The following is an 18614-nucleotide window of genomic DNA, read 5'->3' as shown; positions in this document are numbered from 1 at the left end:
TTTCGTGGAAATCCACTGATCTTAAATTTTAGATTTTATCAGGGTTCCTTCCTATTTATAGATAAGGTTAATTTAATCATTAAATTAGATAAAGAAAAAAGCTTTTGTGTAGTAAAGACATGTTGCGCTTTGGAATTGTATTTTTCGGCGACCTAGACAATGAGTTCTTCATAGGTTTTGACAAATTGTACATGATACTTGCATCGGAACAACACGAACTTCTAGTCATTTTGGAGGACTATATAGAAGATAATAGATACCAGCTATTCGATAACTTTACAATCAGTTCCGAGGCTACCAACTACAGTTTGCAATCAGTGGGATCATCCTATGGGGACGCCGGAGATTTACTTTATTATCACCTGGTTATGCAGTTCAGTACTAAGGACCGCAAGAACGACCTCGGTGGATTTGCGAACTGTGCTCAATATTTTATGGGAGCTTGGTGGTACCGTCATTGCCATACGAGGTATGGTAGTGATAATTGCATACACCCGAATCGAAACTAATAGATCTTCAATATTTCTTTTTAGTCACTTGCTCGGAATTTATGGCGAAAATAAAAACGGACGAGGTATACTTTGGGCTACATTTGGATACGACTATGCTAACGTTTCTTACATGCTGAAACGAGCCGCAATGTTGATAAGGCCGAAAAGGCTTTCCCTTAATCGAACTTTGGCCTTAGCGATACATTCAAATAAAGGTATTTTCAATTGGTATATATACTTTTAATTTTCCAGTAAATACGAAAACTGACTCAACCTCAGCTTCAACTCGGCTGATTAAAACGCTTATCGGAACGATATACCTCCAAAAATCATATAGTATCTATTTTTCTGGGAGGGTTAATAGGTAGCATATAAGGACAAAGAATATAAAGTGTAGTATCAGTATACAAAGAGCCACTGTGAAGACATGGTGCGGTTTGGAATATATTATTATAGATTTTATTGTCATTATTAAATACTTCAGCCATGCAAGATGGCAATGAAGTCTGTACTCTACTATCGGTGTGTAACAACATTCAAGCCATAAAATCAGAGGTTTTTTTTCCGCGAGTGCAAGGACTACAAATAAGGATTTGGCGATCTAGACTAAGAGTATACTGGGCCTAGAAAAATTGCATGCGATGACATTAAAACAACAGGAACTTCTAGTCCTTATAGAGGATTACGACGGAAACAAGGCTTACGAGCTTTACGATGACTTCAGTGTTGGTCCCGAGAGTAACAATTATACTTTGGAATCGGTGGGATCATTTTCTGGGAACGCCGGCGACTCACTTACTTATCACCTAGGCATGCAGTTTAGCACTAAGGATCGCAAAAATGATGTATGGACCGGAAACTGTGCCATTGAATTTACCGGAGCTTGGTGGTTTCGAGCATGCCATTCGAGGTCAGTATGTACTAACTTTGTTCTTTGGTATAAACTTTCATTTTTTCTTCAGCAACTTGTGCGGAACCTACGGGCAGTATAATTATTCTAAGGGTGTAGTTTGGCACGCGTTTACCCACCTTTTTACCGATATGAAACGCGCTGTAATGATGATAGGGCCGAAAACAAACTAAACTAATTCCAGAAACTATATTTTGCTTAGATTCTGGAACTATCGGACAATTTCCTGATTGGTTTATATAATTTAAGAAATAATAAAATATTAGATTGTGGTTTTATCGGACATAAGTCTATAAGGGAATATACAAAAAAATTATTTAAGTCTTTGGAAGAAAATTTTATCAAAGCACGCCATAAATTTCAGGGAAAGATATTTTCTAAATTTAAGGGTAATTTTTACTACATTAAAGGCTAATACTTTTTTCACAACAGAAAACAATTTCTTGGATGAACAAAAGCATTTCTTAAAAGTATAAGTATTTTTTTTTCATGTTTAATTCTGTTTTATTCTTCTGTTTATATACAACAACTTAAAACTAATTCGTTCCGGCAATGGTTAATCGTAGTCTTAAGGCTAATGGATGGAATGATCTAAGTTTACCACACAAAAAACAACGGGCGGGCGTGTTCGTCTCTCTTGGTCTCTCTCAATCGTAATCTCGATTTTAAAAAGTATACTTTAAAGGCAAACTAAAAACTACGAAGCTGTGGTGGTTAAGACCCTCAACGAAACTGACAAAAAACGTAAGTAAAAACTTAGAAACTAAAAGAACAACTTAAGGTTTTCTCCATCAAGTGAAATATTCAAAGTCTTAATTTATCTAAAAGGAAATACTTTATCAAATTGCGAAATTATTCAAGATTCTTGTCAGTCTCGCAAAGAGCCGATGGTGAGTGTTAAATTAGAGTATGAAATGGATGACGACCCCTCACATGGCCGTTTCCAGGGGCTGACTGTGACTGCGTCCGTTGGTTTGCAGGGGCTGCAGCCCCCCCGTGCCACCATCCCCATCGAAATCCGTCTCGAGCAGGGCCTCCGACTTGGAGCGATGATACGGATTGGTCAGCGGTGAGGGGGTCGTCGGCGAGGACTCTTCGGATCCCGTCTGGTAGACCGTCTTGGGTCGCCCATGCGCCACATTCGGTGCGGCCGGCGGCTGGGCCAGTGGCCTCGGCGTCCGGTAGTGTGAGACTGGAGCTTTGCTGCTCCGCACGGCAGTGTAATATGAGTCCGGACGTCGCATGTCCGCCGGTGTGGCCGGTTGACTGCTGCCCGGAACAGCGGGCGCTGGACGGTACAGTGATGACTCCGTGGAGTAGTTGAATTGGTCCAGCTTTTGATCGAAGGGCAGGGAGTCGCCGCTACTGCGGTGCGGCATGAAGCTGCTGTGCGAGCTCCTCTGGTACTCGGGTAGATTCTGCTTGAGTTCGCTGAGGAAGGCCAGTCCCGGCTGGCCACGCCTACCGCCCGGGGTGCTGCCCCCACCGCCCTCGGTTCGCAGGGGCAAGGTACTGGCGTTGCCATAGTAATCGGAGCCACCCTCGTCGACCTCCTGATCGGTGTGATGTATGATCGGCGTGTCCTCGGCCACACTGGTACTAATGGAGTTGGCTCGAGTGCCACCGCCGTAGGTGGAGTTGTCCCGGAATCCCTCGTTCCGGTAGCTCAGCTCGAAGGCGTCGGGCTCCAAGGCGGCAGCTGCAGCGGCGGCAGCTCTCGCCCGATGGCCACTCGCCTTGGAAATGGTGGCCACCTTGTGACTCTGATGATCCTGGGCAGGCGGCTGTACTGGTCTCAGGGAGTTCTGATTCACATACTCGTTGTAGTGGGGCTTCTGCTCGTAGCCCTCGAAGCTGCCAGCCTCCGAGCTCAGCACACTTTTGTCCATCGAATCTATGGATCCGTTGGCCACCATCTGCTTGTAGTCCTGACTCTTCGACAACGTTCCGTTGCTGGACATGTTCTGGTTATTTTGATGAGCCCAAAGCAATAACATAAAATTGAGTAAAAATAAAAATAAAATAAAAACTAAGGATTAATCAAATCAAAAGCAAATCATACATAATTGGGCCTTCGGCGAAGGGAACCCTGTGGATCGATGCTGTTCAAGCTGCGCAAACTTTGGCGAATGCTGTTTCTCCTCTGGAGTCGTTGGACATGACGGTGTTTTGATTTGGCAAACCAGCAGAAGGCCACCAGGATCAGCAGGATAATGGCAAGGACAAAGGCTGAGATAATACTGATAGCAAAGATGTCTGCTCGCCAGGACAAAGGATCAATAATAACCTGCAAAAAAGTGATTCATTAGCAAGTGTTCTCTTACTTCGCTAAAGAGCCTCTTACCCTGGGATCCATTTCGCATATGAAACCGCGCTCTTTGCCGCAATCCTCCAGTTCCACTTCTCCAAAAACGAAACTCGTGCAGCGTTCGATGTGATTATAGTCCTGAATCCAAACCTTATCTGGATATTTCAAGTGCCTCATCTGGCTTTGCAAATACTTCCATAGCGTTGTCTTATCGGTGCGTATGAAAGGCATAGTGGAGTTCTCCGAGCGACAGAAATCCCGAGCTTCGTGGAAAGTCATGGGTGCTCCCACATAGATGAAGCAGGTATCATGGACCAGGGCCCAACCTGGAGGACATTTACCATCCAGGATAGTCTCATTGTTCATTTGGAAGGGCACTGCTAGGACCTCCAATAGCATGGGATCGTCTGGTGAGAGTTATCAGAGGTTTATAATGTTTATCTTATATATTTAGCTTTACAAAAACTCACCTGATTTATCTCTGATGCGAGACTGCACCGATATAGTATTATTGTAGCTCCAATAATTGTGGCGAGCATCGATCTTAGAGCTCCAGGTTTCAAAGGTCCTGTTTTAGATAATTTGCAATTAATGAAAGCTCTGGAAAGGTTTTATTTTGATTTAAGTCTTACCTGTTTTCATAGTCAAAACTCAAACTACGGGTAGGAAAATGGTAGGAAATAGAAAAAACAAAGTAAGAAATTAGATTCTCATTAATAGCTTCAAAGGTGAGATTAGGAGTAGAAATATGGGAAAAGTTTCAATATAAAAGAAGGACTTAATTTTTGACTTCCTCTATAACACTTGTTTTTAAATAAAGTATAATATTTACATGGAATTATTGACGGTTAGCAGCTCATAATCGTTTTCATAGTTCTCAAAAATATTATCCACATATTGCTGACCCGCCGTTCCGGCCACAATTGTTGCCCTTGTCATCCAGTTGGTGGCAAAGTTCCTAAACATCGAGGATATTTAAACAGAAAACTTATATTTCCATCTATATCAAAGACTTACCTATAGAAACCATTGTGGGCCGTGGTCTGATAGATCTGCAGACGCACCTTTTCGAAGCCAGAGACCTCCATGATTCTTCCGCCCACATTGCTGTGCACATAGTTATAGCTAAAGTTGGATACCACCTGACATAATCTTATCACATCCTCATAGCCAGCCATATTCTGGGCAAAGTAATTGCGATAGAGTTCAACTTCCTGGTAGGGCGAGGATTGTCGCCCTTCCACGTAGAGAGCGGGGCGATTCCGATTCCTCATGAATAGATTGTGATGAACAAAGCCGCGAAGTGAGGTTGCAGAACCTCGAGAGTCAGCTCGAATCTTCAAGCCTCCTTGGTTTTCTGTGATGAGGTTGTTCTGCGGTTTAAAAAAGAAAATAGTTTTTATTTTTCCTAACTGCATACAAATCCGTTACTCACCATAAAGTACAATGAGTTCATGTTCTGCACATCCAAATTCAAGGCCGAGGTGCAGGTGGAAAAGTTGCCATACAATTGCCGGCAATTCTTCTCTATCCTATTGCCTATCAAAGTCAAAGTGGGCGTGACCTCACCCGCAGAAGAATAGGTTACCGCCCCCTTCATTGCACCTGAGATATGGGAATCCGTGATATTGTGCAAAGCATCGCGATCTTCAAAAAGATTACAGATTTAATATGAATTATATATAAAAACCTTGAAGGTTAACTTACATTGGCCTAAAGTGGAAATGGGCACCGTAACGACCTCTGCTATAAAACCATGAGTTTCAGGAGCACCACTGGCCACCAACTGAAGACTCATCGTTGGGCCCTTGGTCTTGAAGAACGACCTTTGATTATCCGTATCAGACTCGATTTTACCCAAATAGGTGGCAGTCACATTGTAGATATCACCGTCGTAGAGTTTTATAAAATCGGTTCGGCCATAAAGCTTTGAGTGATTGAACAGATTTGATTGTAGCAACCGGAAACCTATGGGCTTAGCTCGAAAAGCGGAGGTAAAAATCTTTACACAGTTAACAGGATTATTATCGTATTTGTAGTAGATCAGCATGCGCTCTTCTATGGTCAGCACCTTCTGGGGATCGCATATGTCCACCAGCGAGAAGAGTTTATATGGAAGGTCCAATTTCTTCAAGGGCGAAAAACTGGATTCATCGCTATCACGACCTTCGCCACTCAAAGATACAATGCTGATTCCGGTTCCCAATGTTTTGTTGATGTTCAGGTGATTCAAATTCAGTTTACCACTGGGAGCTATCATGTTTATGCCATGATTAGCCGAGTTCTCAATGCTCACCGATGTTATGGATGGGTTCTTGTGAATGGCTTGAATGGCGGCCGCCTTGTGATTATGCAGTATACCAGCCTGTTCAATCCGGACATACTCCAATTGACTTTCTCTCAGTGGTAGCCTCGCATGAGACCTTGTGTTGTGCAAGCGATGTTCATATTGGATTTCCTCGAACTTTGAGTTGGCGAACCGTATGCCACCCCAATAGACTTCATCGTCAGCGATGCTGTTGCAGCTGACAAACACGAAGACATCATCCCAACGGCATTCGTGGCGATGTCCATAGAGTTGACCATTCAATCGCTCGGCACAATCCTCCATTCTCTCCTCATCACCCCGGCACTCCAGTGGTTGAACCCATGACCAAATTCGAGTCAGGGAGTTCGTGTGGAACTCTATCCTGCGATCATGACCGTAGTAAACATTCAAAGGATCATATCCCAATTCACGGCAAACCACTTGGGCATTTCGCTCTGTGAATCTGCTATCGCAAATGGGAACCCACTGGAGAGTGGTGTGATTGAAGTACTCCAGAAATCCCTCGTTCAATCCGAACATTCCATCGGCATCTCCTGTGCAATTATTGGCACTGGTGCAAAGTCTTATCGAATCGAACTCCGTAAGAGGAGCACTCATGTCCTCCAGAGCTCGTTTCTTGGGCTGAGCATCAGTCAGAGATTCCCGTGTGGCATTTCTAAAGGGTCTCATTACGATGGGCGATTCCTTATACCCGATGGCCACTAGGGTACCCAAAACCAGTATGCCCACATTCGGTTCGAATTCCATTGTAACACCATGGTTTATAGTCAAAGTTTTGCCGGGCATCACCGTGATATCAGAGTGTATATAGTAGGGAGTGCTCTGTTTCGTCAATATCAAGTCCTTGTACACCCTGCCACCTCTATAAGTAGACAAATCTATCTCCTGGTCCTGATTGAAGGGTACCACCACCGAAACACTGGCATCGTAGCTGTCTTCGATGAGGAAAGGTTGATATATGACATCCGCATGATCGTTCCAATTGTCAAAGTCAAAGATCTTGGCCTCTATGAAGGCGGTGTCCTTGGTGCCCCACCAATTTTCTCTGGCCTCAAAGTAGTTATTCAATCTGGCCGATCTCACACCTGCCACCAGATTATAGTCCATTTCGTTATCGGATATCAAATTGCGGTATAGTCGGACATTCTGGACACCATCCAATCGGATCACAGCGGTTGGTAGTTTATGTTGTTTCTTAATTTTCCTCGCAGCCTTCATATAATGGTTTCTGTAGTTTGCAGTCATGGTGACAATATTATTTCCCTTGAAACTATTGAATTCAATACTGGCAGGTACTTGGCCAATGATTTCACTGAGGGAATCCGCATTGAAGAGCAGCACAAACTTGGCATTATTCGACTCGAAGCGATTGTTGTCGAAGCGCAGTCGCTTTTCCATTCCATCGAGAGATACCAGAGCTCCTGGACAATTATTCTCCCTAAAGACGTTCGATGTTATGTTAAAAACAGTATAGTGACCGGAAACGGAAATGCGGAAGTCGCGATTTCTTTGCCAGGTGCTGTTGCCAAAATAAATGGAGTGCGTAAAGTTCTCGTTGTATTGCCAGACATATGGTAAAGCCACCTAAAAATATATAGACCTAGTTTAAAACATTTCAATACAAAATAAATCCAATTCCTACCTGAAAACCTCCATGGGTATTCTGCTCCACTGTAGTATCCTGTATCACGTAATGGAAAAGATTGTTAGATGATCGCAGATCCTTAGACATTTGCCGTATTCCATGACCATTTTGGGTGATCAACGAACCATTGATTTGCAGGGTTATTTCTGATAAGTTACTGGAGATCACATCCCAAAATGGTGACCTTATAAGTACAGCTTCTCGTTCGTTGTAGCTCAATTCGGAGTTGATTAACTTGACTGATTCGTTCGCTTTCCTCAAATAATACTCCCCATTATCCCCTATGTAGCGATTGTAATAGATACCCGTTATGCCTCTTAGATTCTTTTGTATCTTCGTTGATCGGATGGTTAGTGTGGGCACTGCTCCGCTGACTATGCGATTCCTAATGTTTTGAACTGGAGCGGTGACGGTACTCAGCATCAAAACAGCTCCTCCCAAAGCCTGTAAGCCGCTTTCGTAGTATATTATAATTCCATAACTGCTGCTCGTGACTGGGAACACATTTAAGTCCCTCTTGACTTGCCAAAGATCACTCCTTATGTTTTCTGTTCGGGCATTCAGGATATTTATGCTTTCCGTGGACAGATTGTGAATGGGATTCAAGAGCTGAATACCTATGACATAGCCAGCTGGACACTGAACCACTATTTTCCTGTTGATACTTTGTCCGAGGATCTCTTCCGTCCTTATGTACTTGTGCTCAAAGGTTCCCAGATCTATATTGCTTATTTCATGGGGCAAAATATACGGATCGTAGTCGGTGTCAAAGGAATTAAAGTCTGTGGCCATGTTAAACCATCCACCGATTTCCTTTTGATCCAAAGCGGAGATCACGGCATCATGAGAAATGCCACTGCCTTTGTTGTCCTTGATAATCGATCCCGAGATCCTAAAGTCCAGTTGCTTAAGGCTAATGCCACTACCTCTATTGCCAGAGAACTCTGAGTTTTTGATGTTATTTACGGACTTTCCAGCGTAGATATCAGAATATACAATGCCCAAGCCATCTTGCAGGTTGTTCACGACTCTCACATTTTCCAGATTGTGACGGGCATGATCCATTTGAACGGCGGGCCTAAAGGCATTGGTGGTGTAGTCAAAGAGCCCGGCCTTTTCCACAGTAACGTATTGCAGATCAGCTCTTTCGGCCAGCATACTGAACCGTACACCGGCCCAAGCACCCTCATAGCACCTGAGACCCACATCGTTCTCATGACTGCAGGTGTTTTCGAAGTCGTATTCAGCCCTACACTTTGTGACGTCACTATCCTGAAGCGTACACCTGACATTGGCCACCAAAATGTCCTCAGAGGTGCCGGCATTTGGTAGCTGCGAGCGGAGTAATCGCCAATCCTGGGGGTTCAGGGAGTAGCCCAATTGGTGGCACACCAAAGCCGCATTTAGGACATTCCAGCCGTAGTCACAAACAGTACCCCATCGTCCTTTTAGATAAACCTGGAGTCTTCCCTCATTGGCACCCGCCCCACCAACCAATCGAACCGGAACTCGGGGCACTCCATCCGAGGGTATTACTTCCGTTTCCATATCAATGGCTTCCGTTTCGCTGTCCAAGTCGATGGTTTCCGTGTCATTATGCTCGCCTATGATCGTTTCTCTTTTTAGGGTAAAGAGTATGTCATCGGGTCTGCGTCCTCTGGCTTCCAACTTTCCCGCCACCATCATTCCCACGCTGGGTTCGAACTTGAGCGTGGTACCAGGTTGGAGTATGAGCTTACCACCAGGTCTGATATTGATGTCCTTAGTAACCGTATACGTTCCAGCCGGAACCATGTCCTGACCATCGACTTCGCCACCAATGATATCACTTCCCTCGTGGAAAAATCGGGGAACCACCGTGGAAACCGTAATCATGGCTGTGGAACCAGGATTCGAGCTGTGTAGTAGGTAAGGAATATAGCTAATCTTGGCCAGATTATAACGATCGTTGCGATGGAACAGGCGGGCATATATCTTGTTCTCATCCGTGTGACCCAGCCAATTGCAAGTGGCATTGATAATCTTACTTTGATCGGTGAGTTGGGAGCCAATTTCGTACATGGAATCCAGATTGTGCAGGATGTTCCGGAATATATCTACGTTACTCGAACCCACGACAACGGGTGCTGCCACTCGAGATCGGGGATTTAGTCGTCCAGCACCATCACTTCCCTCAGAGCCAGCTATTAGCGGACCAAAAGCTTCCGTGATGTTATTTCCCCTCACAAAGTTCCTTGTAAAAAGTATATATTGTACTTCAGCTCTACTGTAGGGCGATAGGCCCAAGGAAACCACATGTACTCCACTGTTCCTCATGAAGTAGTTACTCTGTATGATCAGCTTTACAGGAAAGTAATTAAACTCTGGGTATATGTAGTCGTTGTTTATGAACAAGCAGCCATAGGACCCATAGCGGAACATATTGTACTCAATCCTTCCCTGGAGATTCAAGGCTGGACTTAGATTTATGGAGTTTGCCTGGGAGTATTTAAATTGATTGTGTCCCAGCTGGAGTTGCATATTGGGCCGTCCATTGGCGGTGGCCTGGTAACAGGATTCAATGAATATATCATTCTGCTGGCTGCCGTTGAAACTATTTCCTGTGATATTAACCCAAATGGGTCGGCAGAAGTTGCCGTGAAAAACTCCAGTCTCTAGATTTCCACCGATTTGTGAGTACTCCACCACGCTGGTTTGGTTAAATGGAATATACTCCATTCGGTCTACGTCGGATGTCTGATTCAGCCAGGTGGCTATGCCATATCCTTTGTTGGCCGTTAATGCTGATCTGGAGACGTTACGGTTGCCGCCATAATAGGTGATATTCACACCAGCGCCGTTGTTGAAACTTATATTGGAACTGGTAATGTTGACATCTCCGGCTCCACTCGTCACATGAACTCCAGCCACATGACCATTTCCGGAGACGGAGCTACCGTGCACATGGAGCTTTGATCTTATATTATCGATGGCTACGCCACGCCCTCCATTATCCTCTACGGTGGATTGGGATACCCTGAGGTCATAGGCCACCGAATCACCGGAGGTCATGCGGAAGAAACCATTCAGCTCCTGCCTGGCATCCGCTCGAATCCTCATAAACATTTTCTCCCTCGTCGAGGTGACACTTTGGGGTCTCGTGAAGTTCCTGGCCTTCCATTCGAACAGCAAACGATCATTTGTGGAAGCTCCATCGTAAAATTCCACGGTGGCCGTTTCGTTTTGCATCAGCACGAAATTCTCGAAGTGTAGGGTTAGAAGATATCCTGGTCTTGTGAAGAAATACTTGCCGCACTCCTTGCCAGATCCTGCGTAATATTTCTGGGTGAACGACAGCGAGATGGGATAGGTCTGCCCCGAAGTTGTGGGTAAGGTGCAGAAATCATATATGCTGGCACGATCTTTTCTCTCCGTTCCCCTCAAATCGTGGCCCACATACTTTACCCCATCTCCGGCATTATCCACTATGGAGCAGCCATCCAGTTGCACTGATCCCTGACTAGAGTTGACGAAGACTCCGATGCCATTGCATTTTCTAACCGTGACATTTTGCAACTGGAATCCAGCCGAGGGTCGCGTGCTATTGAATCCTGTGTAGGCCGAATGACTGATCACCACATTCTCCATCTGGGGAGGAAGTCCTTGGACTTCCACAGCCGACTTGGCACTGAAACCCGCACCATTTCCTGCCCTTATGATGTCCACGTATTTCAAACGAGACTCCGATTGGGCCGCATAAACTATGTTATCTCTACCCAGAGCTTTTGTAGATGGGGCATTATCGAAATATATGCCTCGCCAATGGCCCAGAGTATCGGAATGTACGGGCAAACATTGGATTCCCAGATCATTGTGATAATCACAGGCACCGGCCCCCATTTGTCGGGAAGTCCAAGCGCAGTTCTGGAGATTACTTTCGCCACCTTTGCACTTGGGCTGTTCGTAAAGAAGTCGGGGATAGTATCCTGCTGTTCGTTCCACCCAATTCCAGAACCGACCGCCTCTATAACCCAGCTGCTTGCAGGCCACTCCATAGTCAGCCAATGTCCAACTGTTCAGGGGAAAAATAAAATCTTATAAATTCGGTTACTTAAGGGTTATTAGAGAACCTACTTTCTGGAGTTGGAGCAAACGGATCGCCAAGCTCCCTTGTGGAAGAGCTGCAGTCTTCCCTCCACTGGAGTGGGTCCATCCACTAGTCGTATGCCCTTCTCCTGGTCATCGGGCAGCTCCAATTTATAGTTGGCCGTATTACTCTGGGACTTCAGCACAATTCTTGAAGTGGGTGTGCCCTAGAAGGTATATTCATCGAGAACTTGAGTTCTGGCTTCAAAATATATATTTTATATACATTTTTTACCTCAAAGAAGGTAATTCAAGAACATTGAAATAATAACGAAAACGTTATTACTTAGGGTTATCTATGTTAACAAAGTACTTGGTGAAAATGTTTTGAGGGCCCTGAACAAAAAAACTTTGTGGTTCATATACTCTTAAGATTATATATGTTGTTGGGTTGACCCAAATTCCTATGATGATCCGTCTCTGGGGTTAAAACTTTAGTAACTAGCCGAATGTTGTTATTGATAAAGAAATAAAATCTTATTTGGGCAGGCAGAATTTTGTAAGCCTCTGCAGTTAAACAAAAAATACTTATTTTAAGTATAGTATTAAATTTAATAGTGTTTTTCCTCCATTATTTTCTCAGTTAGTCATGTCTGCATTTTCTTTTGAGATCACACATTTCACTTTGACTTCGTTTCTCTCACGTAGCATGCAATTATTTTCGTTTTCAATTATGATATCTTCTCACGTTTGGCCTTCGTTTGCCAATGAAAACCGACATGGGGAATACATAGTATATATAATTTTCGAACCAATTGGGGCATCAATTAACACCTATGCTGCGAAGATCTCCAAACGAAAAGACGCCCTCTGCCGCAAAACAGTTTAATTAAATTAACAGCAAGGCGTTCTGAACTCTTAACCTTAAAAACTCATGACTCAGTGGTGTTTTGCATATCCCAAAAAAGAGAATAAATAGTGTGAAACAAACATATCGAGGGCTTACAATTGGCTTAAGAGTTTGACAAAGCTAATTTAATCATTTCCCTTTCGGTCTGTGGAATTGTCAATTATGCGACTCCGACATTCACTTAAATCTAATTAACCCCCGGTGACCCCTTGACCGCTGATTAAGAGGCTAGGAACGGAGCGGAACATGCAAAGTGCACGTCATAATTGAGAGGAAGTCAACTGAACTTGGCTGACCCAATTATGGGGTTAAAGATGGAGCAGGCCCTAACCTACCGCTATATACACCACACATAGTATTATGCCCTCCATATGAATTCCGAGCTTTGCCGCTATGTATGTATGCACTATCTCCCCTTTTCAATGATGTGTAAATCAGACAATCGCAATCTTATCGCTGCTATAGAGTCAACAATGAGAGAACTTCAGAACGAAACTTTTGTATGGGGCTTATCTATTAGTAAGATTACTCATAGTGAACCCGCGGCGGCTGATAGCAACAGGTGCCGCCTAATCATTCGCAAAACGCCTACAGGTGTAGACGTGTAAAAAATGTGATTCGACTAAGTTATTACCCTTTAAAAAGTATAAAAAATTTATAAAGGTTCCAAATTATTTTGCTTTTTTTTATATATCATACAAGTTTAGCTTAGCATGCTACATAGTCGTCTAAGTTATAATAATCTTCAAGCCCATAACTTTTTCTTATCAATAATATTATTATAAGTTGCCCTATAGTATTGAATTACTGTACGGAATGCCATTCTACGATTTCATTATTGGTGTTATGGCCATTTCCCAAGCTTATTTCCTAAAAACATTTTCGTTTTACCCCAGTCTTCTAGCAATGCACACACTCTATATAAGGTTTCTTCCTGTCAATCATACTCAAGTTACCCAGAGCTTTTCCTACACCATAATGAATTTTCCCCATTGGGTTTTTCCGACTTACCACCGCCTGCAGGACGCCGCTGATTTTGAGTCCTTTGGTGGGGGCGAATTCGATGGTAACACCCGGTTCGATGGTCAGTCGGGCTCCTCGCAACACCTCGAGGTCCTCGCGTGCCAAGTAAGGACTCTCGCTGCGCCGAAGGATTCGGTCGCTGAGGATTTCCCCGCCTTGCAGTTCGGTGTACGAGGCCGATGACGTCATCGGGGAGGTGGAACTCTGTGGCGCCACCGTGACGTCTGCGCCAGAATGTCGGGTAGCTGGCAGAATTTGGGTGGCGCCATCGAGACTGGCGAACTCGATGTCATTATCCTGCAGCAGTTCCACCTCCTTGGAGTCAACGGCTTGTGGACTCTCCTGGCCCCTTGCCAAGTGGGTCGAGAAAATCAGCGTTACGACCACCCATAAACATATGCTGGCCCATTTTGGATCCCTGTGGGGCTTACTATTTCGTTGGCAGTTGGTTTTATGACGTTGCAGCTTCATTTGTGCATCGTTTTCGTATCACTTTTCGTTGTCGTTAAATTTGGTTTACTTTTCCTTTTAACTAATTACTTCACTAGGGGTTTTTATTACACATTCGCCATGGCAGTTTTGTGATTATTAAACAGCTGGATGAAGGAAAACGAGTGGACATATAGAATAGGATTAGGTTTTAAAATTTTTGGCTTAAGGTTTTATATTTTTATTTAACTCCCACGTTGTATGCTTAAATTGGACATTTATTTATGGTTTTTTAGGGATTTTTTGTCAATACGCAGCTTTTTTTGTATTTAACAAATTGTATCTCATATGTTTTCCAAAAATATATAAGAATTTTATGTCACTGTTTTTAAGCACTTTAAATATTTAAATTTGTCTTTTTTTTTAAGTTTATATCAGATTTCTTATTCACAAAATTAAAATATTTTTTGTCCAACACTGTTTTTTGAGCTCTTTAACGCCATAAAAATCACTTTTCCGGCTATGTTTTAGGGCTATTTATCAGCTATCAACAGTTTTTCATGCTTTTCATACACTTTTCATTTATTGTTCACCAATTGTTGTATTTTCAACACCGCAACCTCAAAAATCTTGAGATTTCCCAACAAAAACATGGGAACTTTGGTAGGTCTCATTGTTAACAAATTTTTTTAATAAGCCGCTAGAAGAACGGGCCCAAATAAAACCGAAAAAAAACAACAAAACTTCTACCAAAACACACACACACACATATCAGCTTTTTGATTTTTCTTTTTGACTTTTTTCTATATTTCCTACCCAAAACACGTCCATACGCAAAGAACCGTTAGCAAAGACTGAAAAACCGAGAGGGTTTAGTATATGGCATTACCCACCAAAAGAGCGAGATGGCGCGATAAAAAGAGTGGCTGAGGGAAAGAGCGAGGGCGACGAACAACAATAACAAAAGAAATGAGGCAAACAAACAACAATATGTTAAATATTGGGGAGTTGTTGCTGGAATTCCCCCACTTTAGTAAAATAACTGTAAAAGTGGAGGCATTTCATTCATGCCACAAGAGAGCAGGCCAGAGAGAGATGGAGCGAAAGAGAGCGACGCACGCACCGCGAGTTCGTGTTTTTTCCCCAAGTTTTCTTTATTTTTCCCTCGGTTACGTGTGCGTAGTAAGAAGACAGAAGAAAGCATTTCCACCTTCGACTTATGGGCTTTACCCAAACTTTCCCCCACCCTCACACTACACTGAGCAGAATTGATAAAATCGAGGATCAGTAAAATAACATATATTAGTTAAAAAACCCTTGGTGAATAGTTACCGGTTATGCTTTTTAAGTGCCCTTATTAAAAAATAATAGTTTTGGAATTATCTGACATTTATTTATGATCTTAACTTTATACCATCCAAATTATTAATGCTGAAAACTATCTAACTATTATCTACCCAACCAAAATTAATTATGTAGACTTGAAATATTCTAGTCTTATCTAGTCTTATCTTATTTGTAAGCTGAATTTCAACAAATACATATTTTTAAAAATTTATCGTGAACTGTTCTTCCATTTTTTACTGTGCACCTCCAAGATTCTTGATAACCAGCATTTTAAATTTATCGAATATGCAAAGCAGCTTTATGGGGCGGGGTTTCCAGGGGGCAACGGTGCGTGTGTGGATTGTATCTTGTATGTTGTATCTGGCATATGACGGTCGATGGATGTGACTCAACTGCAATGCTGAATGTTGTTTTTGTGGTTGCCGTGACTGCATTTGAAGTGCATTCAAAAGTTTATTGTCTGTCTTTTTATGGGTTTATTAACTTTAGTTTGGTTCGGTTTGCGCATTGGCATTTTGCGTTCCTCATAAGTTGAGTGAATGCACTAAAAGTGGGTCTCTCTTTAAGTTGCTCTTAAAAATCATTAACCTTCAATAGACTAGGTATAGGTAAAAAGGAGCTCCTTTGTCTCTGTTTCGTTATCGAAGAAAGTTAACGAAAGGTTTAAAATTACTTAAAAACTTTAAATGATAAGACTAGCGGGGGACAAAAAGAACGCAAAAAAGTTTATACCTAAAAATAAATCGTTAAAACTTTTCAAGTTTATAAAATGTAATACTTCTTAAATACTTTTGAAAATACTTTTTTTTACTAGAATACGATCTAAATCTGTTGAATTCAGTTTCCATGGCAGAGTTCTAGTTTAATTGAGCTTTCTCTGAATGGTTGGATGATGTGAAAGGGTTTTCCCGCTGTGCAGCTGTTTTTTGGTCAATTTTACAGCCATTAAATTTAGTTTCCGTTCTAGCACAGAGTTCAACAACCCGATGGACTAAAATTGGTAGAATAATGCCGATTGTCTAAACAATTTAATGGTCGTTTGAGGTCTCGTTATTGCCCAATTTGTTTTGATGAAATTACGAGTATCTAGAATTTGTTAGTCATTTGCCGGCTTCAACGATCGTTGCATGAGTAACACTACCCACTACTCATCTGATAGTATTCCTCTCTGTTTCTCCCTAAACGTAAGTATTCTATCTCAGAGACTCTCATTGATGATGCTCACCGCGCTAAAATGTTAATTAGCTTGACCAGCGAGCTTTGTATTCCCAGTATCTTTAAATTGTATGGGTACACACGCATTGAATGTATATAAGTATTCAATTCCCTAAAGCATTTTCCTATGGTAATGTTTATTTTATGTTGATAAATGAATAAAAGCCACGCCAAAAACAAACTTTAAAATATGATTTAAATTTTTCAAATTTTTCTATATATTCCAATGAAAAAAAAAAAACTAAGAAAAATTTAACAATCTTTAAAGTTAGATGAAAATATGGGGTATATTTCAGTCCTAAGACCTGTTGCTTTATATGTACTTTTATCTATGGGATTTTATAATGCACCGGGAATACTTAGGTCTTTGTTTCTTTTCCTTATCTACGCCAAATGATTGATAATGCCCAACTTCCTCTTACGTATGCGAAAGTGTTCTTTTAATTCACTTTGTCCACTTTTTTACTACCGACCTGTTGTAACCAGAATGGCAACGCGTCATCGGCTTCCATATTCAATTGCCAGTCGAGTGACTAATGCGGAACGGAAGTAACAGAGGAACTCCACGAGGAACTTGGCTATTGGGAACCTGTCTATAAAGAGGGATGCGAGGGAGCCCAGCGGTATTAAACAAGTGCAACCAACGTTGCGGCTCGCTGAACGCATCAACTTAAAAGTTGCAGTTGCAGTTTATTGGCCACAAACCAGCGCAAAAAAAAAAAAATTAAGTTGAGAAAAAAATTGCCGTAGATGGGGCAATTAGTTGATGCCAAGAAAGCGTGCAAAAATAGGAAGAAACAGAGCAGCAGCTAACAGAATTTTTGGATCCAATCTTTATACTTCGGTGACTTTCTTTTCGCTCAGAAAAACCATATATTTAAGTATAGTCCCTTAAGTACACTTGCTGTTGGATACATTCAACTTTCTGTTTTTGAATCATACATTTTAAAAATATTAGAAACACATGTTTTTCCAAGGGACTAATAATATTCCTACACAAAAGAGCACCAATTTGTTAATTCCCTCGAGCAGCATATAATCACTTTATTATAAGAACCGCATCTCTTTTCGATCGATTATTTGATTAAATTTTTGCCTTCAAATATCACACAGACCACCAAATTGTAAGTAAAAAAACATAGGAAATATAATTCTTTCACTCCAGAATCCTATCTCTTTTAAGCCGTAACTTAATGCGCGTCTTGTATGTTTTCTTTGTGTACTCCACTTGGCATTTAACAGGTATTGGTGTGTTTGGTAATACTTTTTGGTGGTGCCACCAACACAACCTCACTTTTTGGCCCAAAGCTTCGGGTTTTCACTGTTGGTTTTCTTTTAAAATACTTTATTTTGCCACCACTTTATCAAATATATTTGCACAAATCTCCTCCGATAATATTTCAGTCGTTTCGGAATGGTTTTTATAGACTTTTAGAAGCAACGCTTTTTGCATTTAAGGCGCGGTCAGCCAGCGATCACTCACACTCTGAAGAACCGACTGTACGTATACGTGACAGCCAAGAGAAAAAACAACAAAGCACCGTTGAGATCAATAAGTTGCTACTGCCAAGCGTTATTTTCCCCGATCAAGCGCACACGTCCAACATCGAACACCTTCTGAACCGAACTGAGTATCGTACGCAAAGCTGAAAAACCTAGTAAACCGAGCGATGAGCGGCACAGAGCGCGTTGAGTTCGGAAGAGAGGAGCCGCCATCCAAGGTGGCCAAGTAAACCCATCTGGTAAAGACCAAAAGCCCGGAGAAGCTTTCAGGTGAGCTACACTCCGCTCTCAGTTACCTTGGCCGAAATGCTAAAAGTGGCCAATGCAGCAGCCAAAGCTTCGGGTTCCAGAGTTGGTAACTTAACCTGTTGCTGTTGGTAACCGGGTAACAGTCGCCCGACTCGTGGGTGGTTTGTGGATCTGTTAAACCACAGGCAAA

The 18614-nt window shown here is 42.4% G+C and overlaps 2 protein-coding genes across 2 annotated transcripts; one reads left to right on the top strand and one right to left on the bottom strand.

Annotated features, from left to right (window-relative positions):
• Positions 1-119: 119 nt before the first annotated feature.
• On the top strand, positions 120-509 carry LOC119547562 (ficolin-1-A-like). The gene has a single exon (XM_037854463.1). The coding sequence runs from the start codon at positions 120-122 to the stop codon at positions 507-509; it is 390 nt and encodes a 129-aa protein (XP_037710391.1).
• A 1384-nt stretch (positions 510-1893) lies between these two features.
• LOC119546314 (protein bark beetle) lies at positions 1894-18291 on the bottom strand. The gene is made up of 13 exons (XM_037852513.1): positions 18156-18291; positions 13670-14277; positions 11797-11975; positions 7681-11734; positions 5417-7622; positions 5145-5356; positions 4727-5082; positions 4542-4667; positions 4342-4365; positions 4180-4277; positions 3746-4116; positions 3464-3688; positions 1894-3365 (listed from the first exon to the last, which is right to left on the bottom strand). Exons 2-13 carry the CDS (start codon positions 14150-14152, stop codon positions 2331-2333), a joined length of 9369 nt encoding a protein of 3122 aa, XP_037708441.1. The 5' UTR covers positions 14153-14277; positions 18156-18291; the 3' UTR covers positions 1894-2330.
• Between the last annotated feature and the right edge of the window lie 323 nt (positions 18292-18614).

The sequence above is a fragment of the Drosophila subpulchrella genome, chromosome 2L (genome assembly GCF_014743375.2).
Source record: "Drosophila subpulchrella strain 33 F10 #4 breed RU33 chromosome 2L, RU_Dsub_v1.1 Primary Assembly, whole genome shotgun sequence".
In the NCBI taxonomy this organism is placed as follows: Eukaryota; Metazoa; Arthropoda; class Insecta; order Diptera; family Drosophilidae; genus Drosophila; species Drosophila subpulchrella.
The sequence above is the reverse complement of the archived record's forward strand: the minus strand, read 5'-3'. Positions and strand labels throughout refer to the sequence as shown.

Coding starts and splice junctions, on each gene's coding strand:
- LOC119547562 (XM_037854463.1), top strand. CDS start 120: ATGTTGCGCTTTGGAATTGTATTTTTCGGCGACCTAGACAATGAGTTC.
- LOC119546314 (XM_037852513.1), bottom strand. CDS start 14,152: ATGAAGCTGCAACGTCATAAAACCAACTGCCAACGAAATAGTAAGCCC. Junction 4,668..4,726: donor GCCCACAATGGTTTCTATAG/GTAAGTCTTTGA, acceptor CTCGATGTTTAG/GAACTTTGCCACCAACTGGA. Junction 4,117..4,179: donor TCGCATCAGAGATAAATCAG/GTGAGTTTTTGT, acceptor AACTCTCACCAG/ACGATCCCATGCTATTGGAG.